The sequence below is a fragment of the Pipistrellus kuhlii genome, unplaced genomic scaffold (genome assembly GCF_014108245.1).
Source record: "Pipistrellus kuhlii isolate mPipKuh1 unplaced genomic scaffold, mPipKuh1.p scaffold_m20_p_59, whole genome shotgun sequence".
NCBI classification, from domain to species: domain Eukaryota; kingdom Metazoa; phylum Chordata; class Mammalia; order Chiroptera; family Vespertilionidae; genus Pipistrellus; species Pipistrellus kuhlii.
This window is the reverse complement of record NW_023425561.1, coordinates 1,386,120-1,407,835: the sequence shown is the minus strand read 5'-3', so window position 1 is coordinate 1,407,835 and position 21,716 is coordinate 1,386,120. Positions and strand designations below refer to the sequence as shown.

The following is a 21,716-nucleotide window of genomic DNA, read 5'->3' as shown; positions in this document are numbered from 1 at the left end:
AGGGCTGGGTTCCGGGCCTGAGTCACTGGCGGGCTCCCGCCCCGGCCGGCCCTAACCTCCCCGCAAGGCCTGCTGGGAGTTGTAGTTCAGTTGTCGAAAAGCCCAGAGAAGCCCATTCCCTCCCCCCGGCTTCCGCTTCCTCCCTGCCCGGGATGAGTGCGCAGAACCCGGAGCCCTGGCGGGGACCCAGAGGGCACAGGACTACAATTCCCAACGGACCGCGGGCCCCAGTGCGCAGTCCTAGGTAGACGGCGGCGCGCTTCGCTCTCCCGCGCAGGCGCACACGCGTCGGGCGGTGGCGGGAGTCGGCCGCGTGCGCTTTCCCGCTCCAGCCGGCCCAGGGCTCGCCGCGCCCGCAGCCTCCGGTCGGGCCTCGCCCACCCGCCCTCTGCTCGCTCCCTCGCGGCTCCGCGCTCGCCTCCTTCCTCCTCAGTTTCTTCCAGAGCCCAGGCCCCGCCTGTTTCCCGCCCCCAAGGCCAAGGCCAAGTTTGTTCCCGCCCAAGCCCTTCCCTCTCTGAGCCCTGCTGCTTCTGCTACAGGCGGAGGCTCCATGTTGTCTCCTCATCGAGCGGTAGCGGCTGCCTCGGGAGGAGCAGGTGAGGCGCCGAACCCCCTCCCTCACTCCCCCCCTCCGGGCCCACTTTATGGCCACCCCCGCTGCCCTTCCTGCTACAACTTGAAGGAGACCGCCCGTCCGCGCCGCCGTCCTTCCTAGTCCCGGGGCGGGGACCGCACGGCCCTGAATTCGGAGCCGGGGGGGCTGCTCGCTGGGCCCGGTCGGTCGGTCGGTCGGTCAGGCGGCGTCTTCCTGGGCCCCAGGCTGGGAGCGGCCGCCTTCGGGGGTCGGGCCCTGCGCCGGGGAGGCCGCTAGGGCTCTGGGCCGTGGCTGCGGGCCCCCCCTCCCCGCACCCCTGGGCGGTGTCCGAGGCTGCAGCCCGGCTCGGGCCAGAGCCCGGCGCCCCAGGGCTGCAGCCCTTTCCTGCCCGGCGCTCCGCACCCTCGGGGCCCGGAGCCTGGGCGGGGGCTCCGGCCCGGGGAGCGGGAAGGCAGCGGCTGGTATTGCTGCTCAGCTTTTTCAAAAGACCTTGGAGGACGGCTTTATTTTTATCCTAACGACCTTGACACACAACAAGAAGTGCTCAGAAAGCTGATTTGGGACCCACCCGTCCATGACCGTAAAGGAGATAAAAGGATGTAGCCTAAACTATTTGTTAGGAAGATCTCTCTGGACGTTCGGTACTTGCACGTTGTTCTTTGGCTTTCCTGAAGACAAGAAAGGAAAAGAAAAAAAAAAAAGTTAACGTATTAAGTGAAAACCAAATAGCAGCAACCCTAAGTCACGGGTACGACTGCACCTGTCATTTACCTGGCTTGATGCTTAACGTGTGAGCTGTTGACATGGCCAGAAGTTTCACTTGCGAAATCGAAAGGCCGGGGAAGAAAATGCCATGGGGGAATCCTTTAGCAAATAAACCCCAGCCCTCTCGTGTGAAGACGGAGTTGGGTGGGATGTTGTGTGAAAGGGAGGAGAGAACTAACGGGCCGAACGCGATTCCACATTTTGACTTACCTTGGGAGAAGCAAAACGCACATAGTTTTTAATCTGCAAGTACTGCACATTGCAATGTGCCGAAATTCTAAAATGAGTATTTCCCCTCAAACCCCATCCAAACTAGCTTGTACTGTGGCCTAGAAACCCCTGTTGTTTCTGCCTTAACCACCTACAAATGAAACCCTTGGATGAAAAGTTCTCTGCATAATGAATGAAGCATGACTAGGATAGCACCTTGTTTTACTAGCTAGGGTTTATGTTCTTGGAGTAAACATGCAGTTAAGAAAAGTAATAATAAATAGAGGATAAATGTGATGAGGTGTACTAGCATCATTTTCTTAGTTTTCACTAAATAGGTTTTTATTTTTTTTAATTTAAAAAAATATTTTTATTGATTTTTTACAGAGAGGAAGGGAGAGAGATAGAGAGCTAGAAATGTCGATGAGAGAGAAACATCGACCAGCTGCCTCCTGCACACCCCCCACCAGGGATATGCCCGCAACCAATATACATGCCCTTGACCGGAATCGAACCCGGGACCTTTCAGTCCGCAGATTGACGCTCTACCACTGAGCCAAACCAGATTTGGCACTAAGTAGGTTTTTAGAATAGGTTTTTTTTTTTTTTTTTTAAATTGGCACTTTTTCAATATGATTTCTAACTCATAGAATAAAGAATATAGTCATGCAAATTATTTAAAATAAAATAGAGAATTGTAAGAAGCAAGAAACAGAAAATTTATTCTACCTCTCCTGTTCCCTAGGGGTCATTATTAACAGTTTAGTCACATATTGTTATTTATTTTGGGGGTCACATATTTTAAGGTTCCTATGAAGTACCGTAGAGGACTCTAGGTCGTATGAACTTGTTTGAAAACTGGTTTAGGATTTACCTTTAATGACTAGGCGTACCTGTTAAAGTTTTACAGCCTTATTTTTTCATTTTGAGAAATTGTTCAAATAACAGCTACATTTTAGTCTCAATTCTAAAACATTCCCCCAAGTTATCTTTGACATTTTAGAAGTATATTCTCTAAGAAGGGGGGAAAGCTTTTATCTAAAAGAAAAATCTTTTAGTTGCCATTGCGTTGCAATTCTCAGCACTGCTGCACATTAGAATAACCTGGGGTTTTTAAAACCTGTGGGTGCTTGAGACCCACCCACAGACTCTGATTTAACTCATTGAGTGGTTAGGCAACAGTTAAGAAAAATCCACATCTAATTTTCATACTAATTTATAATAAAATTTCCCTAAAGGTGGTTGCTTATGTTTGAATTGGTTTGTTACTATATAAGAAGTATAATTTATAATTCAATATTTGTATTAGAAGTTGATGCTCTTCATTGCAAATTTCTAAAAAAATGTTTTGTTGTTGGTATTTTGATGGTTAGAACACGTCAGGTCTGTTTCACAGCTAAGGAATGTTACAAATCAGGAAACAGGCTTTATTGGTATAATAGGCAAATAAGGAAATGATTAACTATTCTTATGCCTTGAAATGATAAGAAATTTCAGGCCAATAAATACTGCCAAATAAGAAAGCCTTACTAAACTGGAGCACATAATTAAAACCTGCAGGTAATGAGAATGATTTTAGTGATGGTCTCATATTTAGGGAGAAGTCAAATAAGATGACTATTAACTCATTCTCTACAAAAAAGATCCCCTGCCTCCCCCTGTAGTACATACAGCCTAGCATCATTTTTAGATTCAGTTGAGTCTCTGCATTTCTGAATCTTCAATATTGTTTAGTCATAATTGATCTTCATAAATCATGAAGCACTACTAAATTCTTAATTGACAAAGAAAATGATTTTGTTCAGCATTCTGTGCAAAAGTAAAATACAAAGGTTTTTTTTTCATATGAACTGAGAAAAGGCTTCTTCCAAAATCCTTTAGGATGTAAAATTTCCCCGGATACTGTATAGTTGGGTTTAAGTAGTGTTTTCACTGAAACAGCCTTAAAAATTTATGTGTATCTACCGTCATCCTCCTACCTTGAGACAAAGTAGAGCACATAAAACTATTATTCGCCATCACCACAAAGGAACCACACCCAGCAGCTCTAGAGTTGGCTGAGGGCTTAGTACTTTCTCTTATGATGTTTTCTCTGGCCTGGTCTGTGATTTGGGAGCTTTAAAAACTGCCCGCAAGAACAAGGCATGAAAACGGTATGCTTCTGTGTGTGAGTGTGTTGCTTTTTCACTTTAGCGAATGGATTTCAAAAGGAGAGTGGAAAACTCGGGTCATAACTTTACCCTGAGTCATGTACTGTGCCAGTGAAATGTTTCCAACTATAGTTAATTTGCTTTCTGGAACTCACTGGACAGTAAGGACGAGCACTGAGGCTGGCTCCACCCTACTGGTCCTGCCTGATTTTGTAGGGAAAACCAAGACAGAATCACCTGGTTTATTCAGGCGGTTACATTCAGTGCACACCTGGGCCCCGCACTCTGGTCTTTCCTGATAGTCGAGAAGGCCTTTCTCCTGTACATATTGCCTCACTAGAATAACAACCTTTGCCAAAGTAGGAGCTTAAACCAGGGAAGGAAGATATGAGAGGGTTTGATGGTATGTTGCATATAGGAAGATAGGAAAAAGGTGGTCTGAACCATGGAGATTGGAGAGAAGTAGATTAACTGGGGATTCATTTTGAAGATACTGAAAGTAGGTTTTGAAAATGCTAGTATTGGGAGGGTTTCTAGAGCTTAAATCTTGACTAATTTTTCTGTTAAGACAGACTAGACATGCCCAGAATCACACAGGTTGTTTGTGGTAGAACTGGATCAGGATCTTGTGTCCTGACTCTTACGCCCGTATATTTCTACATATCACCCCTCAGAGGCGATAGTGCAATATCCAGGCGAGTCTGTCCCTTCGGCAGTTGTGCATTTGGACCTGAATGCAGGGTAGAAATGAATGAGGTGGTATCACCAACGGAGGAGGGAGTGAATGAGAACTTCGGAAAAGATTGAAGCGGAGCCTTGGTGTATCATAGGCTGAAAAGAAGAAAAAGCAGTGAAAGGAGGTGATCAAGAGGTTGGAAGAGAACTAGGAGGAATGCACAGTGCACCGAGTCTGTAGGTTTAGGTTTAGAAGTGGGAGGCAGTTGTGTTTTGTCACAGAGATAGGATTGAATGAGAATCAAGAAAGGGCTGTCAAATTTGGCAGGAGAGGTCATAAATGAAAGGAGAGATTGAGAGGAAAATCAGATAGCAAGGTGCTAAGGGGAATGGTTCTATGTGTAAATGAAGACATACCTTCAGGAGTTTGACAGTGAAAGAAAGACAACGGGGAAGGGAAGAAACGGATCTTCACTGAGGCGCAGTATCGGGGTTAGTGTGCACAGCACTAGGAAACTTATTCTCCCGTGTTAGGCACTGAGGCTGATGCCTCCTCCTTTCTCCGCAGGGCTTCCAGTCTGGGCTGTAAATCAGAATTACAATACAATAATTGTAATGAGTAGAATAACTATGTACAAGGTTTCAGTGGAAGTGAGAAAGTGGGTCTACTTATCAGGTCCCTAAAATGTGTCAAACTCTGGTATTTGAGATGGGTATAGGCTTTTGAATATATGGAGCTATAAGTGGTTAAAATTTATCCATAGTCACATTGTGACTAAGTGGTGGAGTTTATTTATTCCACAAATGTTTATTGGATGTTTACTTTGTGTGGACACTGTTCCAGGATATTGGGGAATTATAGCACTGAACAAGAGACAAACATTCTTACCCTCATGGAGCTTACATTCTGGAGGGGAGAAAGGAGGGATGTAAGCCCTGCCTGCTTTCTCATCCCGTCCAGGTGAAGTGTCCTCTGGAGGACAGGCTGGGGAGGACCAGGACAGAGGGAGGTGAAGTGAGTGCTGAAGGATGGACAGGTGTGTGTGTGTGTGTGTGTGTGTGTGTGTGTGTGTGCGTGCGTGTGCGCGCGCATGCAGTGAAGGGGGAAGAGGTTTCAGGCAGTGAGAACAAATGGTTGAGTAGGTTGAACTGGAGTTTTAGGAATTGGGATAGGACCTGAATCCTAATGTTCTCCCAGTGGAAAGACCAACAAGAATACATTTGCCTGGGAGGATGAGGAGAATAAGAATTAGAGGAACTAAGGCAGCGGAGGGGTGGGGTTTGTTTTGAGTTGTCCATAAAATGTTTTTGAAGCCTTTACATAGTTGCTGTCATGACATGTTCATGTGTTGTAATGAAGGAGTTCCGCCCTAAGGGACTGAGGTAATGTCATCAAAGAGACACCCGGGCCCTCTCTTTCGGGGACGGAGACTTGAGGCATTCCCCGTGGTCCAGCGTTTGACATGCCGCGGAGCTGTCCTGCAAGACAGCCTCTCACATCACAGAACGGCTGTCACAAAAACACCTTTACACTGAAGGTGGGGAAAGCACCAGATCTCCGTGTGGTGGTGCCCAATCCGACGTAGAGGATTTCACGCTGTGAGACCTAAAGTGTAACGAGGTGGTCTAAGAAGAAAACACTTGTCAGCGGGGCCTGCGGTGGATCCACATGTGTAAATGTGTCCAGGACAGGATCCAGAGTGCTTTCCTTCTTGAGGAGCAGAAAACCATGTGAAAGTATTGAAGGCACAGCCGAAACCGGTTTGGCTCAGTGGATAGAGCTTTGGCCTGCGGACTGAAGGGTCCCAGGTTCGATTCTGGTCAAGGGCATGTACCTTGGTTGCGAGCACATCCCCAGTAGGGGGTGTGCAGGAGGCAGTTGATGGATGTTCCTCTCTCATGGATGCTAGCTCTCTATTCTTCTCCCTTCCTCTCTGTAAAAAATCAATAAGATATATTTAAAAAAAAAGTATTGAAGGTACAAGCAGAGTCAGAAAGCTAAATGAAGCTTTTTTTTTTTTTTTTGTAATAAAAGCAATTAAAAGTAAAAAAAAAAAAAAAAAGTCAAAGCCCTCAAAAAACAAAAACCACTTGGGGATGGTGACTTGGATGATCAACGTCATAGGCAAGAACTGTTGGAAGATAGCTTAGCCTCAGTCTTAGGGAACAGGCCCTAAAATTTGGATGAAGGGTTCAAGGGATTGGGGAGTCTGGGTTGTGAGGATAAGTCAGCAAAGGACATTCACACGATACCTGGGAAGAGTAGAAGTTTTTCTTGGCAGATCGGTAATGGAGTCCCACTGTCCTAGAAAGTCGGAGGGACAGACGGTGGAAAGTGAGCAGCTCTATCTGTTTACATTGCAGTTTGGGTACCATTCAAGCCAAAGGAACCAGATCCTTTAAAAATCCAGTTGCCCAGCAGACTGTTTGAAGAGAAGTGCAGGATCATCCCCCTCGGTAGCCTGCTTCTCCTTTTCCCTGTGCTAATGGCAGAGAGGAAGACACGAGGGAAGGCTGTATCACCTGTTTGTTTTTAAACTTGTCAGTGGTCTCCGACTTCTCTTGAAAAGCAACTCACTGTGCATAACTGCACACATTTTGTCACTGGATTATTCTATCCTGTCCGCAGCCCATGCATCCTTATCTTCCATGCCCCTTGCTCTGTTAGTACCACCTGCGTCCTTAGGGTTGCAGCTCTCAATGGTACTACGGTACATATTCATTCTTTTTTACGATTGCTTATTGTGAGTTTGCCATATACCATTCACATTGCTCAGTAAACTTTAATAGTGAAGTAGGTGAAATGGAAAGTATCATGAACTTAATTGTGAAGTCCTGGGTAATTGTATTGGTTTCTAGGTTGGGCTAAATCTGATTGAGCCTCCAGATAAGTGATTTAAGCAAGGTACATTTTAAGTCTTCTTTCACATAAAAGTGAGCCAGCATTGCCGAAACCGGTTTGGCTCAGTGGATAGAGCATCAATTCTGCGGACTGAAAGGTCCCAGGTTCGATTCCGGTCAAGGGCATGTACATTGGTTGTGGGCACATCCCCAGTAGGGGGTGTGCAAGAGGCAACAGGTCGATGTTTCTCATCGACGTTTCTAGCTCTCTATCTCTCTCCCTTCCTCTCTGTAAAAAATCAATTAAAAAAAAAAAAAAAAAGTGAGCCAGCATGGCAGTTCTATTACATGAAGTCCTAGGTCCTCTCTCTCTCTTTCTCTCTTTAACCTTCTAGGGTCTTTGTCTTGCAGATATGGTCCGCCCCTGGTCCTGCCTCTTGCTGCCCCAATATTCCTAGGGTGTTGCCCTCACGTGCCTGGTCCAGGATGACTCACTCTCACTTTTCCATCTAGCCAGCAGGAAGGGATAAATGCATGACCTGGAAGTTGCTATTTCATTTCCAGTCAGAATTTAGTCACATGATGACACCCTAGCTACAAGGTTGGTTTGGAAATGTGTTTCCAAAGATGTATTAATTAGGCAGTTAATATGCCCAGCTAAAAATCGATTACTTCGCAGGAGGGGAAAACAAATATTGGGTGAGCTATCTCAGGGACTTTGGTACTGCTTTATCCATAAGGTCTGAGTAAATTGTTCTTCATTCTTTTTTTAAAATATATTTTATTGATTTTCTACAGAGAGGAAGGGCAGGTGCCAGTGAGCCCAGGGTGCGTGGGATGATGCTCAGCTGCCTGAGCCACACCAGCCGGGCTGTGTATTTGTCTTTTTCTTATGGATTTCTGTATTGATTCTGGATATGAGTTCTTTGGATATAGATATTGTGATATTTTCTCCTATTCTATGGTTTGCATTTTTACTTTTTAAAAAAAAATATTTTAATGATTTTTCACAGAGAGGAAGGGAGAGAGACCGAGAGCCAGAAACATCAATGAGAGAGAAACATTGATCAGCTGCCTCCTGCACACCCCCCACTAGAAATATATGCCCGCAACCAATGTACATGCCCCTGACCGGAATCGAACCCGGGACCCTTCAGTCCAAAGACCGACGCTCTATCCACTGAGCCAAACTGGCCTCGGCTGCAGTTTTACTCTTAATGGTATTTTTTTAATAAAAAATTCTTGATTTTAATGAAGGTCTAATTTGTCATTTTTTTATTTTTATGGTTAGTGCTTTTGTACCTTAAGTTTTTGCTTTTTCCTTGTTCAAAAATACGTATTTAAAAATATGTTGGAACTAATGTTTTTCTCTGTAACAACACAGGTGATGCCATGGAGAGTGGGAAGCCTGGCCCAGTGCAGGTGGTTTTGGTTCAGAAAGACCAGCATTCCTTTGAGTTAGAGGAGAAGGCCTTGGCCAGCATCCTCTTGCAGGACCACATTCGAGACCTTGATGTAGTGGTGGTGTCAGTGGCTGGGGCCTTCCGAAAGGGCAAGTCGTTCTTCCTGGACTTTCTGCTCCGCTACTTATATTTCCAGGTAATTATCTCCTTTCCGATCAGAAAATGAGAATTTATGTTTAAAAGCACAAAGGAGGTTCACGTGTTATTCTCGATGTTTAAAAATGCTCAAAATGGTAGGTTTAATGGAAATGTCTTATTTCTGCTGTAGAAAGAAGGTGGCCATTCAAATTGGTTAGGTGATTCAGAAGAACCATTAACAGGATTTTCATGGAGAGGGGGCTCTGACCCAGAAACTAACGGGATTCAGATCTGGAATGAAGTTTTCACTGTGGAAAAGCCAGATGGGAAGAAGGTAAGGACGAAAAAGGCTTTCACGATAATAAAACAACAAAATTAGAACTTTAATGCATATTTAAAATTAAAAATATTTTTATTGGAATGATAAGTTTATAGTTTAAAAATAATGCATGAATATAGTTTAAAAGATCAAATAGTAATATAAGGATTCTAACAAGAAATAGTAAGCTACAGCCCTGACCGGTTTGGTTCAGTGGATGGAGTATCAGCCTGCGGACTGAAGGGTCCCAGGTTCAATTCCATCAAAGGCATGTACCTTGGTTGCAGGCACATCCCCAGTAGTGGTGTTCAGGAGGCAGCTAATTGATGTTTCTCTTTCATCGATGTTTCTAGCTCTCTATCCCTCTCCTTTCCTCTCTGTAAAAAAAAAAAAAAAAAAAAAAAAAAAAAAAAACCACAATAAAATATATTGAGAAAAAAATAGTGAGCTACAGCCCTAGCTGGTTTGGCTTAGTGGATAGAGCTTTGGCCTGCAGAGCCAAAGGTCCATGGTTTGATTCCGGCCAATGGCAGGTTGCAGACTCCTCCCTATCCTGGGCCCTGGTCAGCACCCACAGGAGGCCACCAATCGATGTGTTTCTTTCACATTGATATTTCTCTGTCTTTCCCTTTGTCTTCCACTATTTCTAAAAATCGAAGAGAAAAATATCCTCTGGTGAGGATTAAAAAATAATAGTAAGCTACAGTTGTAGAACCTATCCCCAAATTTGTTTGTAAGGGTTAGGAGAGCAAGTCATGTGTTTCTTAAAGTGGAAGAGGGGATTTTGAAGTAACACTGTTTTTTTTAAATGAACTTTAACCTGTTTTTTTTTTTTTTAAATTTTTAAATTTTTACAGAGAGGAAGAGAGTTATAGAGAGCTAGAAACATCGATGAGAGAGAGCCACCCGTCAGTTGCCTCCTGCACCCTCCCCCACAGTGGGGATGTGTCCACAACCAATGTACATGCCCCTGGGACCCCTCAGTCTGCAGACCAATGCTCTAACCACTGAGCCAAACCGGTTTTGGCTAACTATACTTTTCTGATGGAACCTATAAGCAGCCACTTAAGCCTCACTTAAATGTTACCTGTCCTTCTCAAGTTCCCCTTTACATTTTCCCCTTCTCACTCTAACATATTTTGTTTGTATTTTCCTTTTTATTTAGGTTGCAGTTGTTTTGATGGACACCCAGGGGGCATTTGACAGCCAGTCCACTGTGAAAGATTGTGCTACCATCTTTGCTCTAAGCACCATGACTAGTTCTGTTCAGGTAAAACCACTCGACTAGGAAAACACGTTTGTAGAGGAAATAAAACAAAGGGGTTACATGTAGTTTAAGTTGTTGTTATGTTATCAGAATTTCTATGGTGATACATATTCTTTATAGACCACAGATATCAGTAACCTCTTAATAGGCTCAAGAAGGAACCTAAACTATTTTTCTACTTTGATCATAAATTTATGTAAAAACCTGAAAGTGGAAATTGAAATGACGTCATATAGGAAATGTAGATTTGTTAAGAACTTAAGAAAACTGTATTTTAAACTGTAAATGAAGAATTATGTTATTTCAACCATATAAGCATAGTTTTCCAAAGGACAGATAATATTACTGTTTGAACAGACTTCATATTTTTATATGCAGACTTTTAAATGTACAAAGCAGTGTGTTAGGCTTTATTTGAGCTTGTTTGAAATTAGCTAAAGTAGTATCAATTTGGGTGTTTGTTTTCTAGATTTATAACTTGTCTCAGAACATTCAGGAAGATGATCTTCAACAACTACAGGTATATATTCCTCATTTAAACATCATATACAATATATCTTTTAAAAGTTTTAAGACAGAAAAATTTTACTTCAATAGTTCTAGCAAAACATTGAAATATGGAGGAAGGTTTTGTTCATCATTATCCCACACTCTGTGTCTGTCGTGAAGTGGGCAGGGAAGGCCTTGATGAGCTGAGCAGGGAACTACAGGAAGTGGCCCTTAGGTTCTGTAGACATGTCTGGGGAAAGTGGTGTAGGAGAGGGGACAGCAAGAAGAAAGATGTGAGGTGGAGTGTGTTTGGCAGGATCAAGAAATAGCAATTAGTATCTCTTTAAAAACAAAATTAGAAAAATAATTCCTAAACTTGGGCTTTTAATATTACTACTAGGAATTACTCATGCTTTACCATCAGTGGTTCTACGCCAGTGCCACGACTCGGTGGTTGAGAGCTGTTCTGTAAACATTGTACTTGAGCCCGCCGGCCTGGCTCAGAGGTTGAGCGTTTTAGACCAGGAGGTCATGATGAAGAATAGCACAGACGCCACCCTCTCCCGGGGTGCCTGCACGGTCCCTGGCCACAGAAATACTGTTCGTAATTTGCCTTACAAGCCATAACTCTTCTTTTTTTTTTTAAAGCTCTTCACAGAATATGGTCGTCTGGCAATGGATGAAATTTTCCAAAAACCCTTCCAGGTAGAATGTTCACTATAAATGTCATTCAAATCTCTATTTTAGTTCAGAGATCAGCAGACTATAGCTCACAGGCAAGTTCTGGCCAGCTGCCTATTTTATGTGATCTATGAGTTAGGAATGGTTTTTACGTTTTTAAATGGTTGAAAAAAATCAAAAGAGGTATACTATTCCATGATGTGTAAATTATCTGAAATTTAGATGTCAGTGTCTGTAGGTAAGGTTTTATCTAGAACACAGCCATACTTATTTGTATTGTCCATGGCTGCCTGTGCTCCAGTGGCCTAAAATATTTACTCTGGCATTTACAGAATAAGTTTACTGACCCTTGTTTTAGCTATTTATGTCATGAGGAGGGAATGCATAGTAACCCGAGTAAGATTAGAGGAGTTTTAAGTATTATTTAGCTTTCCTTTCCTTTCTAATGGGGAAAGTAGATCTGATGTATGACTAGCTAGTGTCATATTGTTTTCTCTCTTGGCCTTTATTACACTCCCCATCCTTGCCTTTGGCATTCATGTTTATAAGGTTTCAAAGACATCACAGAATAGATCAGTCCTTCAGCACGTTTTCTTGTCTCCGTTGAAGAAGCCGGCATTGTGCAAAGGAGTACTTAAATTGTTATTTTGAAAATGCATTTATGCAACATTATAATGTGCACTTCTCTTTTCCTAAATAGACACTGATGTTTTTGGTTCGAGATTGGAGTTTCCCTTATGAATACAGCTATGGACTACAGGGAGGAATGTCATTTTTGGATAAGCGTCTACAGGTAAGTAGAAATATAATACGGGAATTACCAAAAACCAGTAGTAACTTTCTTATTTGCCTTAGCTATTGTATTTCAAGCAGGTTACAGAAAATTACGTTAAGTTTGTTAAATACTTATGCATGTTAACACACACTAATGTTATTCATGTTTTAGATGAAAGCACCTGGGTACACATGCACAGGGACTGTGGGCAAAAGAACTCTGGACCAAAGCCCAGCTTTGTTTTTTTTAAATGTTTTTATCGATTTTATTTTATTATTTTTTAAAATATATTTTATTGATTTTTTACAGAGAGGAAAAGAGAGGGATAGAGAACTAGGAACATCAATGAGAGAGAAACATCAACCAGCTGCCTCCTGCACACCCCCGACTGGGGATGTGCCCGCAACCAAGGTACATGCCCTTGACCCGAATCGAACCTGGGACCTTTCATTCCGCAGGCCGACGCTCTGTCCACTGAGCCAATCCAGTTTCGGCAAGCCCCAGCTTTGATTGTAATTCCATTCCACACTTTTGGTCAGGTTCTACAAGTGTCTACATTCAGAACTTCAGTCTGTTTTTCTTATTCAAAATTCTTATGTGTTGTTGTTTTTTAAAAATATGTATTTTTATTGATCTAAGAGGAATGGAGAAGGAGAGAGAAATAGATGATGAGAGAGAATCATTGATAGACTGCCTCTGTACGCCCCACACTAGGGATCAAGCCCACAACCCAGGCATGTGCCCTGAGTGGGAATCAAATCGAGACCTCCTGGTTCATAGGTGGATGCTCAACCACTGAGCCACACCATCTGGGCAATTCTTATTTGTTTTAAGATGAATATAAAAGGCGTAGTTAGCCTTTTCTCCAGAATTAAAACACAGGAGGATCTAACCAGATAGTAATTTTATCTGGTTAGATCCTCCTTCATGCCCACAAACCTGTTGTTCTCCCTAAGTATCGTGTAATACTCTTTTTTAAAAGAAACTCTTTACTACCTATTCTTTGGTAGCTATAGGAGTCATGCTATGGTTAATTAAATATGTGCATTTATTGCTTCTTAGGGTTCTGTGTTTTATTTTTTCTTTAATATATTTTATTGATTTTTTACAGAGAGGAAGGTAGAGAGATAGAGAGCTAGAAACGTCGATGAGAGAGAATCATCGACCAGCTGCCTCTTGCACACCCCCTACCAGGGATGTGCCCGCAACCAACGTACATGCCCCTGACCGGAATCGAACCTGGGACCTTTCAGTCCGCAGACGGACGCTCTACCGCTGAGCCAAACCGGTTTCGGCTGGGTTCTGTGTTTTCTTACTGGAAAAAATATAGGCCACTAGGACCCATCAGAGTTGGAAGTCTTCTTTCCTTTGTGCTGTGAAGAGAAACACATGGTCTTTGTAAATTGTGCGTCTTCGTTGGCAGGTGAAAGAACATCAGCATGAAGAAATTCAGAATGTCCGAAATCACATTCACTCGTGTTTCTCGAGCGTCTCCTGTTTTCTTCTGCCGCATCCAGGACTCCAGGTGGCCACAAGCCCTGAGTTTGATGGGAAATTGAAAGGTGTGTTACAAATGATGTTATTTTAAACGTGTGATTTGATCTTTGGAATTAAATAGTGACCAGAAAATGTCAATTAAGAATCTGGTGTTACCCTAGCCTTAAAAAAATGAAATTTCTTGCCCTGGTCAGTTGCTCAGTGGTTAGAACATTGGCCCTCAGGCAAAGAGTCTTGGGTTTGTTTTCTAGTCAAGGGCATGTACCAAGGTTGCAGACTTGATCCCAGGCTCTAGTCAGGATGCATGTGGGAGGCAACCAATCTGTGTTTCTCTCACATCAATGTTTCTCTCTCTCTCCCCCTCTTCCCTCCCTTTCATTCTCTCTAAAAAAAAAAAAAAAAAAAAAAAAAAAAAAAAAAATCATTGGAAAAATATCCTCTGGTGAGATTTAAAAAATTGAAATTTCTTGAAAGGCTAGGGCAGTGGTTGGCAAACTGCGGCTCTTTGGCCCTTTGAGTTTTTAGCAAAGGCCAGCTTAGGAGAACCCTAATTAAGTTAATAACAATGTACCTATCTATATAGATTAAGCTTAAAAGTTTTGGCTCTCAAAAGAAATTTCAATCATTGTCCTGTTGATGTTTGGCTCTGTTTGCCGACCACTGGGCTAGGGAGTAGACCTGAACCTCCCAGAATGAAAACCAGGGCAAGATGTTCTGCATATTCTCTCCTCGACTAGGGAAGACTTAATACTGCAGAAGGCAAGCGAGGCACATAAGAACCAACTGCTGTTGTCAGAGCCGGAAATGTCAGACACCTGCCCTGGGACCCGGCCCTCCACTAGGGCTAGCTCACGTTAAATGATTAGCCCTGAAGACTGTGTTTGTGCTTTCCTTGGCTGAAGCCTGTTTGGCTTATGGTTTCCTTCTTCATGGTCCTGTGTACAGATATCGCCAGTGAATTCAAAGAGCAGTTACAGATACTGATACCGTATATACTAAACCCAGCGAACTTAATGGAAAAGGAGATCAATGGCTCAAAAGTCACCTGTCGGGGGCTGTTGGAGTATTTTAAGGTAATTGTGGGTTTTATTAATTAAAATGTTTGGCTTTTGGTAAAACTGGTCTAGGTTTAAGCTAACTTGAATTTCAGCATTTTAAAGCTTAGGGAAGAGTCATGGGGGAAATGATGAGAGGCTTTTTCAGATTTCAGTGTCCTTCCAGGAATGGGCCACTGGGTGTCAGTATCAGTTTAAGAACCAAATGAATGTTCTTTGCACTCTCTTAGCGGAGTGATGACTGGCTAAAGGAAGATGGTTCCTCCAGGAAGATGGTGTGGACAGGAGGTGGTTAGGAAGTTGCTGTGAGTAGGAGACGGCACCTAGATGTGACATGGCTACCTCAAGGCGGATGGTCACTCTGCCCACAGGTAGTGGTGAGGCCAGTGTGCATGGGGAGTCTGGCGGGAATCTTAGCCTTGGTAGGCTCGTGAACTAAAAAATGCTAACATGCACAAGGTGTGATGTGTTTTTGCTAATTCCTGGGTGTTGATCTAGGTCTTTAGGAAAATTCAGTTGTTTGGTTACTGTTTCTACAATTTCAAGTATGATTAGTTATGACAGAATAACATTTTTGGTAATTATTTTTATGTTTATATTTTCAGGCATATATTAAAATTTACCAAGGAGAAGATCTGCCTCACCCCAAATCCATGCTCCAGGTACGCAGTGATTGGACAGCCCAAGTGATAGCTTCGATTTCGTGCGTTTATCCGGATCCAGGAAGCAGTCCTTTAAGAAGACAGTGCTGTTGCTCTCCTTTCCCATTATGCTGAGCTCTTAATTTCCAGCACATTCCAGCAGTATGGTTGCCCTCTGGCTTTCTTATCTGTGTTCGTGGTGGTTCAGCTTGAATAGCACGGCCTCTCACTGGGCCTGGTCTTCCCAGCAAACATAGTGTGAAATCGCTGTCTTATCCCAGGGAGACATCCCCAGCCGTGTGGACAGGCCATTTTTCTCTTTTTAAAAAAATATATATTTTATTGATTTTTACAGAGAGGAAGGGAGAGAGACAGAGAGCTAGAAACATCGATGAGAGAGAAATATCGACCAGCTGTCTCTTGCACACCCCCTACTGGGGATGTGCCCGCAACCAACGTACATGCCCCTGACCGGAATCGAACCTGGGACCCTTCAGTCCGCAGACCGACGCTCTACCACTGAGCCAAACCGGTTTCAGCCCATTTTTCTCTTATCTGCTGTCTGCTTTCCTAGAACATGCCCTAATGTGTCTGCTTACTGATGAGTCTACATTTAATTTCCAATGAGTTTTGTTTTCAACATTTTGGTATTTTCAAAGTGTCGTTTTGTTAAAACATGATTCTGTGTTTCATGTACTGAACATAAGGCCATTTATTGCCAAATGCTTACTCCTTTTGGTAGAAAAAATATTTTCACTTTAGGAAGCTAGAATTTGGGATTGACATTATAAAGATAATTTGTTTCTTTCTTTTAAAAAATAAATATATTTTTATCGATTTCTAAGAGGAAGGTCGGGAGAGAGAGAAACGTCGATGATGAGAGAGAATCATGAATTGGCCACCTTCTGCATGCATTCTCTCCCCCGCCCCCTCCCAGAGATTGAGCCAGTAACCTGGGCATATGCCCTGACTAGGAATGAAACCATGACCTCCAGGTTCATAGGTCAACGTTCAACCACTGAGCCAAGCTGGCTGGGCTGTTTCCTTCTTTTTTGACTTACATCTGTTTTTTAACATTTAAAATTAAAGCAAAGGGCCCTGGCTAGGTAGCTCAGTTAGAGCATCATCCTGATACACCAAGGTTTTGGGTTCGCTCTCCCATCAGGGCACATACAAGAATCAGTGAATTCGTATATAAGTGGAACAACACATTGATGTTTTTCACTCTCTTCCTTTCTCTAAAATCAGTAAGTAAAAATCGAAGCAAAGGACATGATTTTTGAGAGGTTTAATTTGTGATAAAGATTCTTCCGTATGGAAACATTTTTGGCAGAAAAGATGTATTTTATTTAATAAACTGGGCTATTTGGAAATTTAAAAAATAGCAGAAGCATAAGAAAGAACAGTGACTTAGGTGTGAGGAAAATTTTACGTGGTTATTTGTAGGAGAATGTTTAAAGAGGAAGGACTTACAGCTGGTGTTTTCCTTTCTTAAAAGGCCACTGCGGAAGCCAACAATTTAGCAGCTGCAGCCTCTGCCAAGGACATTTATTACAACAACATGGAGGAGGTATGTGGGGCGAACGTCTTACTCTGAAATATCTATAACCTGGACATGGTAGCTGACTTTAAAAGCCCAGCTTGACCCTTTGACTGTTTTAAGACACTGAGGCAACGCAGCTGCTCTCAGGCCACCTGGAGGTGAGGGCCCGCTGCCAGCTTCCAGCCACGGCTGCGCCGTCACTGCTCTCACCGGGCAGTGTGGCCGGAGCCGCAGTGTCCTTCGGGGCAGCCAGCTGAGCTGTTGCTCTGGGTCAGCATGGAAAGTTAATCTCTCACACCAAAATACTGGAAGCTTTTCAGCGTTTTCACTTTATAAATTTTACTTGTCACCTGTTTTAAAGGGGTCTTCACCACATTGCCTCTTTATTTTTTAGGTGTGTGGGGGAGAGAAACCTTATTTGTCCCCAGACATTCTAGAGGAGAAGCACTGTGAATTCAGACAGCTTGCTCTGGACCACTTTAAGAAGACGAAGAAGATGGGCGGGAAGGAGTTCAGCCTTCGCTACCAGCAGGAGCTGGAGGGGGAAATCAAGGAACTGTACGAGAACTTCTGCAAGCACAACGGCAGCAAGAACATCTTCAGCACCTTCCGGACCCCCGCCGTGCTCTTCACGGGCATCGTGGCTCTGTACATCGCGTCGGGCCTCACTGGCTTCATTGGCCTGGAGGTGGTGGCCCAGCTGTTCAACTGCATCGTTGGCCTGCTGTTAATCGCGCTGCTCACCTGGGGGTACATCAGGTATTCGGGGCAGTACCGCGAGCTGGGCGGAGCCATCGATTCCGGAGCAGCATATGTGTTGGAGCAGGTAAGTGCTGCCGCTGGGCGTGGGGGGCTGACAATGGACAGATACTGCGTTTCTGCTGTAAAATATTTCCATTTGGAAAGCTTCCTGGGGAAAGAAGGCATGAGAACGTTTCCTTGACTTTTTTTTCTGATGAGCATTTTGTTTATTATCCTTTTTTAGAATATTATTGTTTAATTTTGATATTTTGTTTTCATGACTAATGATTACCCTTCAGGGCAAAACATTTTTCAACTTAGACATAATTGTGTTCCTTTCGGGAAACTTTTAACTACATGCTCGTCAGACACAATTCCTGTGTGATTCTTTCCCTCATCCAAGATTAATTTGCTTTATTAAAAATCAAGAGCTTTGCCGGGACCGGTTTGGCTCAGTCCCGGGTTCGATTCCGGTCAAGGGCATGTACCTTGGTTGTGGGCACATCCCCTGTGGGGGGTGTGCAAGAGGCGGCTGGTCGATGTTTCATCGACATTTCTAACTCTCTATCCCTCTCAATTCCTCTCTGTGTAAAATCAATAAAATATATATTTAAAAAAAAAATCAAGAGCTTTGAAAAATCTGAACTCAACAAAAACATTTTTGTTTTGTTTTGAATCTTATTAATGGGTGGCATTATTCCCCCTTAAAATCTTCCAAAAAGCCAATGGCTTTTGACATTGACATGATCTCCAGGTTTATACAATACTGTAGATCCTCGAGACTGATTTCTTTTTCTGAGTTGCTTGAACAGATCAGTTAAGTTAGAGGCTTGTGAAGGGAAACAAATTATTTTTACAATGCCAATCCCAAACTCGAGCTTCCTGAGTGAAAATATTTTTTCTACTAAAGGAATAGACATTTGGTAAGCCTCTAATAACAGTAACAAAGCAGAGTCAGCTAACTCCTGGGAGCAGCTGCTGTCTCAGGCTCCCACATTTTCCTTCCCCCATTTTCTGTAATGTACTGATGATGTAGACAGATGTTTTTGAAAGTTGATCTCCAAGGACATATTCCCTTAATGCTGGGCTGTATGTTGTTAACTCACGTGTTGCCTCATGGACTCTTGCAGGCTTCTTCTCACATTGGCAATTCCACCCAGGCTGCTGTGAGGGATGCCGTTGTTGGGAGACACTCAATGGATAAAAAAGCGCAATAGCGTCCTGGCAAGAGGATCCAACAGGAACCCAACAGCCCCTTCTGATTTCTGCGTTTCCGCTGTAGCCACAGGAACAGGCCCAGAGGAATGGAGATGTGGGACCACCCGGGAAGAGCTGACACGTGGCACCAATAAATGAACAGACAGACCTTTCCTGTGGTTGCAAACTCTTCAACGCACTTCCATTTCTGTTGGAAGCGTTTCTTTTCCTTGCTGATGATCTAGACCCAAGCTTGTGTCTGTTCTCTTATTACTCTCTGCTTTGTGCACTTTATGGGGGAAAGTTAAAGGAGAATATGGAAATGCAGTTTTAAGTCCTTTATGCGCCACTTAGTGCCTTTTAAAATGGAAATCGTGCGTTTGCAGGCATGATAGGGAGGAGGGACTGAGGAAGCCTCGGGAAAGATTCTGTTTGGGGCGAAATCTGTCAGTTCTTTTATACCTACTCTATTGAGAAGGGTTCCTTTTTAAAAAAGTTTACAAAACTGGCAAAAGCTTTAGAACTAAAGGCTGAAATGATGCCATTACATAAAGTCTTAAAATGTTAGAGGATCCTGTCTGCCACACAGTGTGGAAAACCATCATGTTTACCGTTCACTGCAATGTAAGTCTTTTCCTTGACAGGCTGTCAGTGTGGTTCCTTTTGCCTTTATTCCTGTACCTTCTTTCTAGAAAAGAGCAAACATGCCTTGGAAAGCCAGAGGCTCATAATTAAAGGAATGAACTTGATAATTTAAAAAAAAAAGCTAGAGTTTAAATGAACCATGTGACCTCTGATAAGTCACTTGAACTTGTGCCTTGGCCAGATTCACTGTTGGCAGGTTTATGTTGGTACTAGAGGCCCAGTGCATCAAATTTGTGCTCTGGGGGTGTCCCTCAGCGTGGCCTGTGACCTCAATCAGTCCAGGACTCCTTAATGCTCCACCTGTAGGGAGAGGCTCCCGCCACTGACGCTGTGCTTGCCAGCTGAGAGCCGGGCTTCTGGCTCCCCAATTGGGAGTGCACTGACCATCAGGGCAGCTTCTGCGTGGAGTGTCTGCCCCCCCGGTGTTCAGTGTGTGTCATAGCAACCGGTAGTTCTGCCGTTCGGTCAATATGCATATTAGGGCTTTATTATATTGGTATATGCACTACCCTCACACAGTTGTCATTTGAGAGGTTTTATTTTTGAAAGTTCGCATAAGAACAAAACTATTATTAATTAGAGGAAACACCGTACCAAACATGGCCTTTAAGTGATGTCCTATTGCATATGGCTTAGCAGTAAACCAGGCCTTATGTCCTATGCACTGTTTAATACTTTTAATAATGGAGCTGAAACTGTCCGTTTTATTTAGTCTGTTTTATTTAGAATTCTTTATCTAACTTGACTTGTCTGGTAGCTTTAAAATAGCGTTGGCTTAATAAGGACCAAAGCTCCATACAAATATGGACCATACCCAGAAGTATCTAATAATAATTCTTTATATACCTTGATTGTGTGATAAAATTTTTTATCTGTAGTTGCCTTTTTCTTTGGTTTATAATGGTGAATTATTATGGATTTTAAGCCTAAAATTTGCCTGCAAATATTTATATAAACATTCAGGTTTGTGAGCCTTAATTCTTAAGATAATTTAATTTTTGTGGGAGGGTGGTAAGGAAGGCTTAGGAAAAATCTGAGAAAATTTTTTATGTATGAAGTATGAGTGGAAGGTGGCAAAACAAAGTTTCTTCTGGCATATAATCTATTAAAGATTTTTTTGACTACTTTAACACTTAACCATTTAAGTATTTTTATAAAGCCTGAATTCCAAGCATTTTATATATTTTTTCATATTTACATACCATCTTGCCCTGAAGTTTTTGCTATTTTATTTACTTGCTGTTAGATTTAAAAAAAATTCCAGATTGTTCTAAAAACTGTTTCCTTGCTTATCAGTGATGCTTAGTTTTGAATGTTAAATTGAAAAGTTAGTGCATTTTCATGGGGCCTCATCTTCCTGCAGGCTCCTCCTCCTCAGCGAAAGGCCTTACAGATACTAACTTAAAACAAACCTACAGAATCACTGTAGTTCAGATTGAAACATCAATGTGATGGGTGATGTTTCACTAGAACTAAATTCCTGATATTGGGTTTAATAAACCTACTATTTACATGTTTTACTTTTTGCTAAAAAAAAAAAAAAAGAAAAGAAAACCTCACTGCATTTTATAAGCATATTTATAGATTTCAGAATAATTGTCTAGATTGGTCCTACTCCTTTTAGTGGTGAGAAAAGGAAGATGTGTCTAAAACTTATTTTAATTCTAAAGTATTAGATTTTTAAAAATAAACACAATAATGTATGATTTAATGAAATCTTAGGATTGATTTACAGTTTAAATTCACCATTTTTGATTTGATCTTAAAGAAGGAATAACTACCAAGAGGGAAACCTTGTTTTTTGGGTCTTTATTAGTTGACATGTTCTGCCTCTGAAAAGTGCTTATGAAGTTTTCTCAGTGAGGATTCTTACGAGTTTCTTTGGCTTCTTTTAATGGTGAACTGATGACTTTATAGCACCTTTTCCGATAAAAGATGCATTCTCATCGCTGGCCTGAATAGTCTTGGGGAGATTGATAACCAGGTTGAAAAGAACCTCGTAACTCCCTCAGCCTTGAGTTTGCGGGTCAGGGACATCCGGAGTCAGGTTGCTTGCTTAGTGTTCGCTGCTCTGCCCCCCTGGCGGCCT

At 42.7% G+C, this 21,716-nt stretch overlaps 1 protein-coding gene across 1 annotated transcript; it reads left to right on the top strand.

Annotated features, from left to right (window-relative positions):
- Window positions 1–282: 282 nt before the first annotated feature.
- On the top strand, window positions 283–21,215 carry ATL3 (atlastin GTPase 3). The gene is made up of 13 exons (XM_036417407.2): window positions 283–596; window positions 8,621–8,835; window positions 8,968–9,111; window positions 10,262–10,366; window positions 10,833–10,883; window positions 11,501–11,557; window positions 12,234–12,326; window positions 13,732–13,870; window positions 14,751–14,878; window positions 15,466–15,522; window positions 17,000–17,071; window positions 17,439–17,870; window positions 18,916–21,215. The coding sequence occupies exons 1-13, from the start codon at window positions 551–553 to the stop codon at window positions 19,000–19,002; spliced, it is 1,626 nt and encodes a 541-aa protein (XP_036273300.1). The 5' UTR covers window positions 283–550; the 3' UTR covers window positions 19,003–21,215.
- Window positions 21,216–21,716: the final 501 nt, after the last annotated feature.

Excerpts from the sequence above, each read along its gene's own strand:
- ATL3 (XM_036417407.2), top strand. The coding sequence starts at position 551 with ATGTTGTCTCCTCATCGAGCGGTAGCGGCTGCCTCGGGAGGAGCAG. Across the intron at positions 597-8,620 it reads GGCTGCCTCGGGAGGAGCAG|GTGATGCCATGGAGAGTGGG; the intron begins GTGAGGCGCCGA and ends GTAACAACACAG. Across the intron at positions 9,112-10,261 it reads AAAAGCCAGATGGGAAGAAG|GTTGCAGTTGTTTTGATGGA; the intron begins GTAAGGACGAAA and ends CTTTTTATTTAG.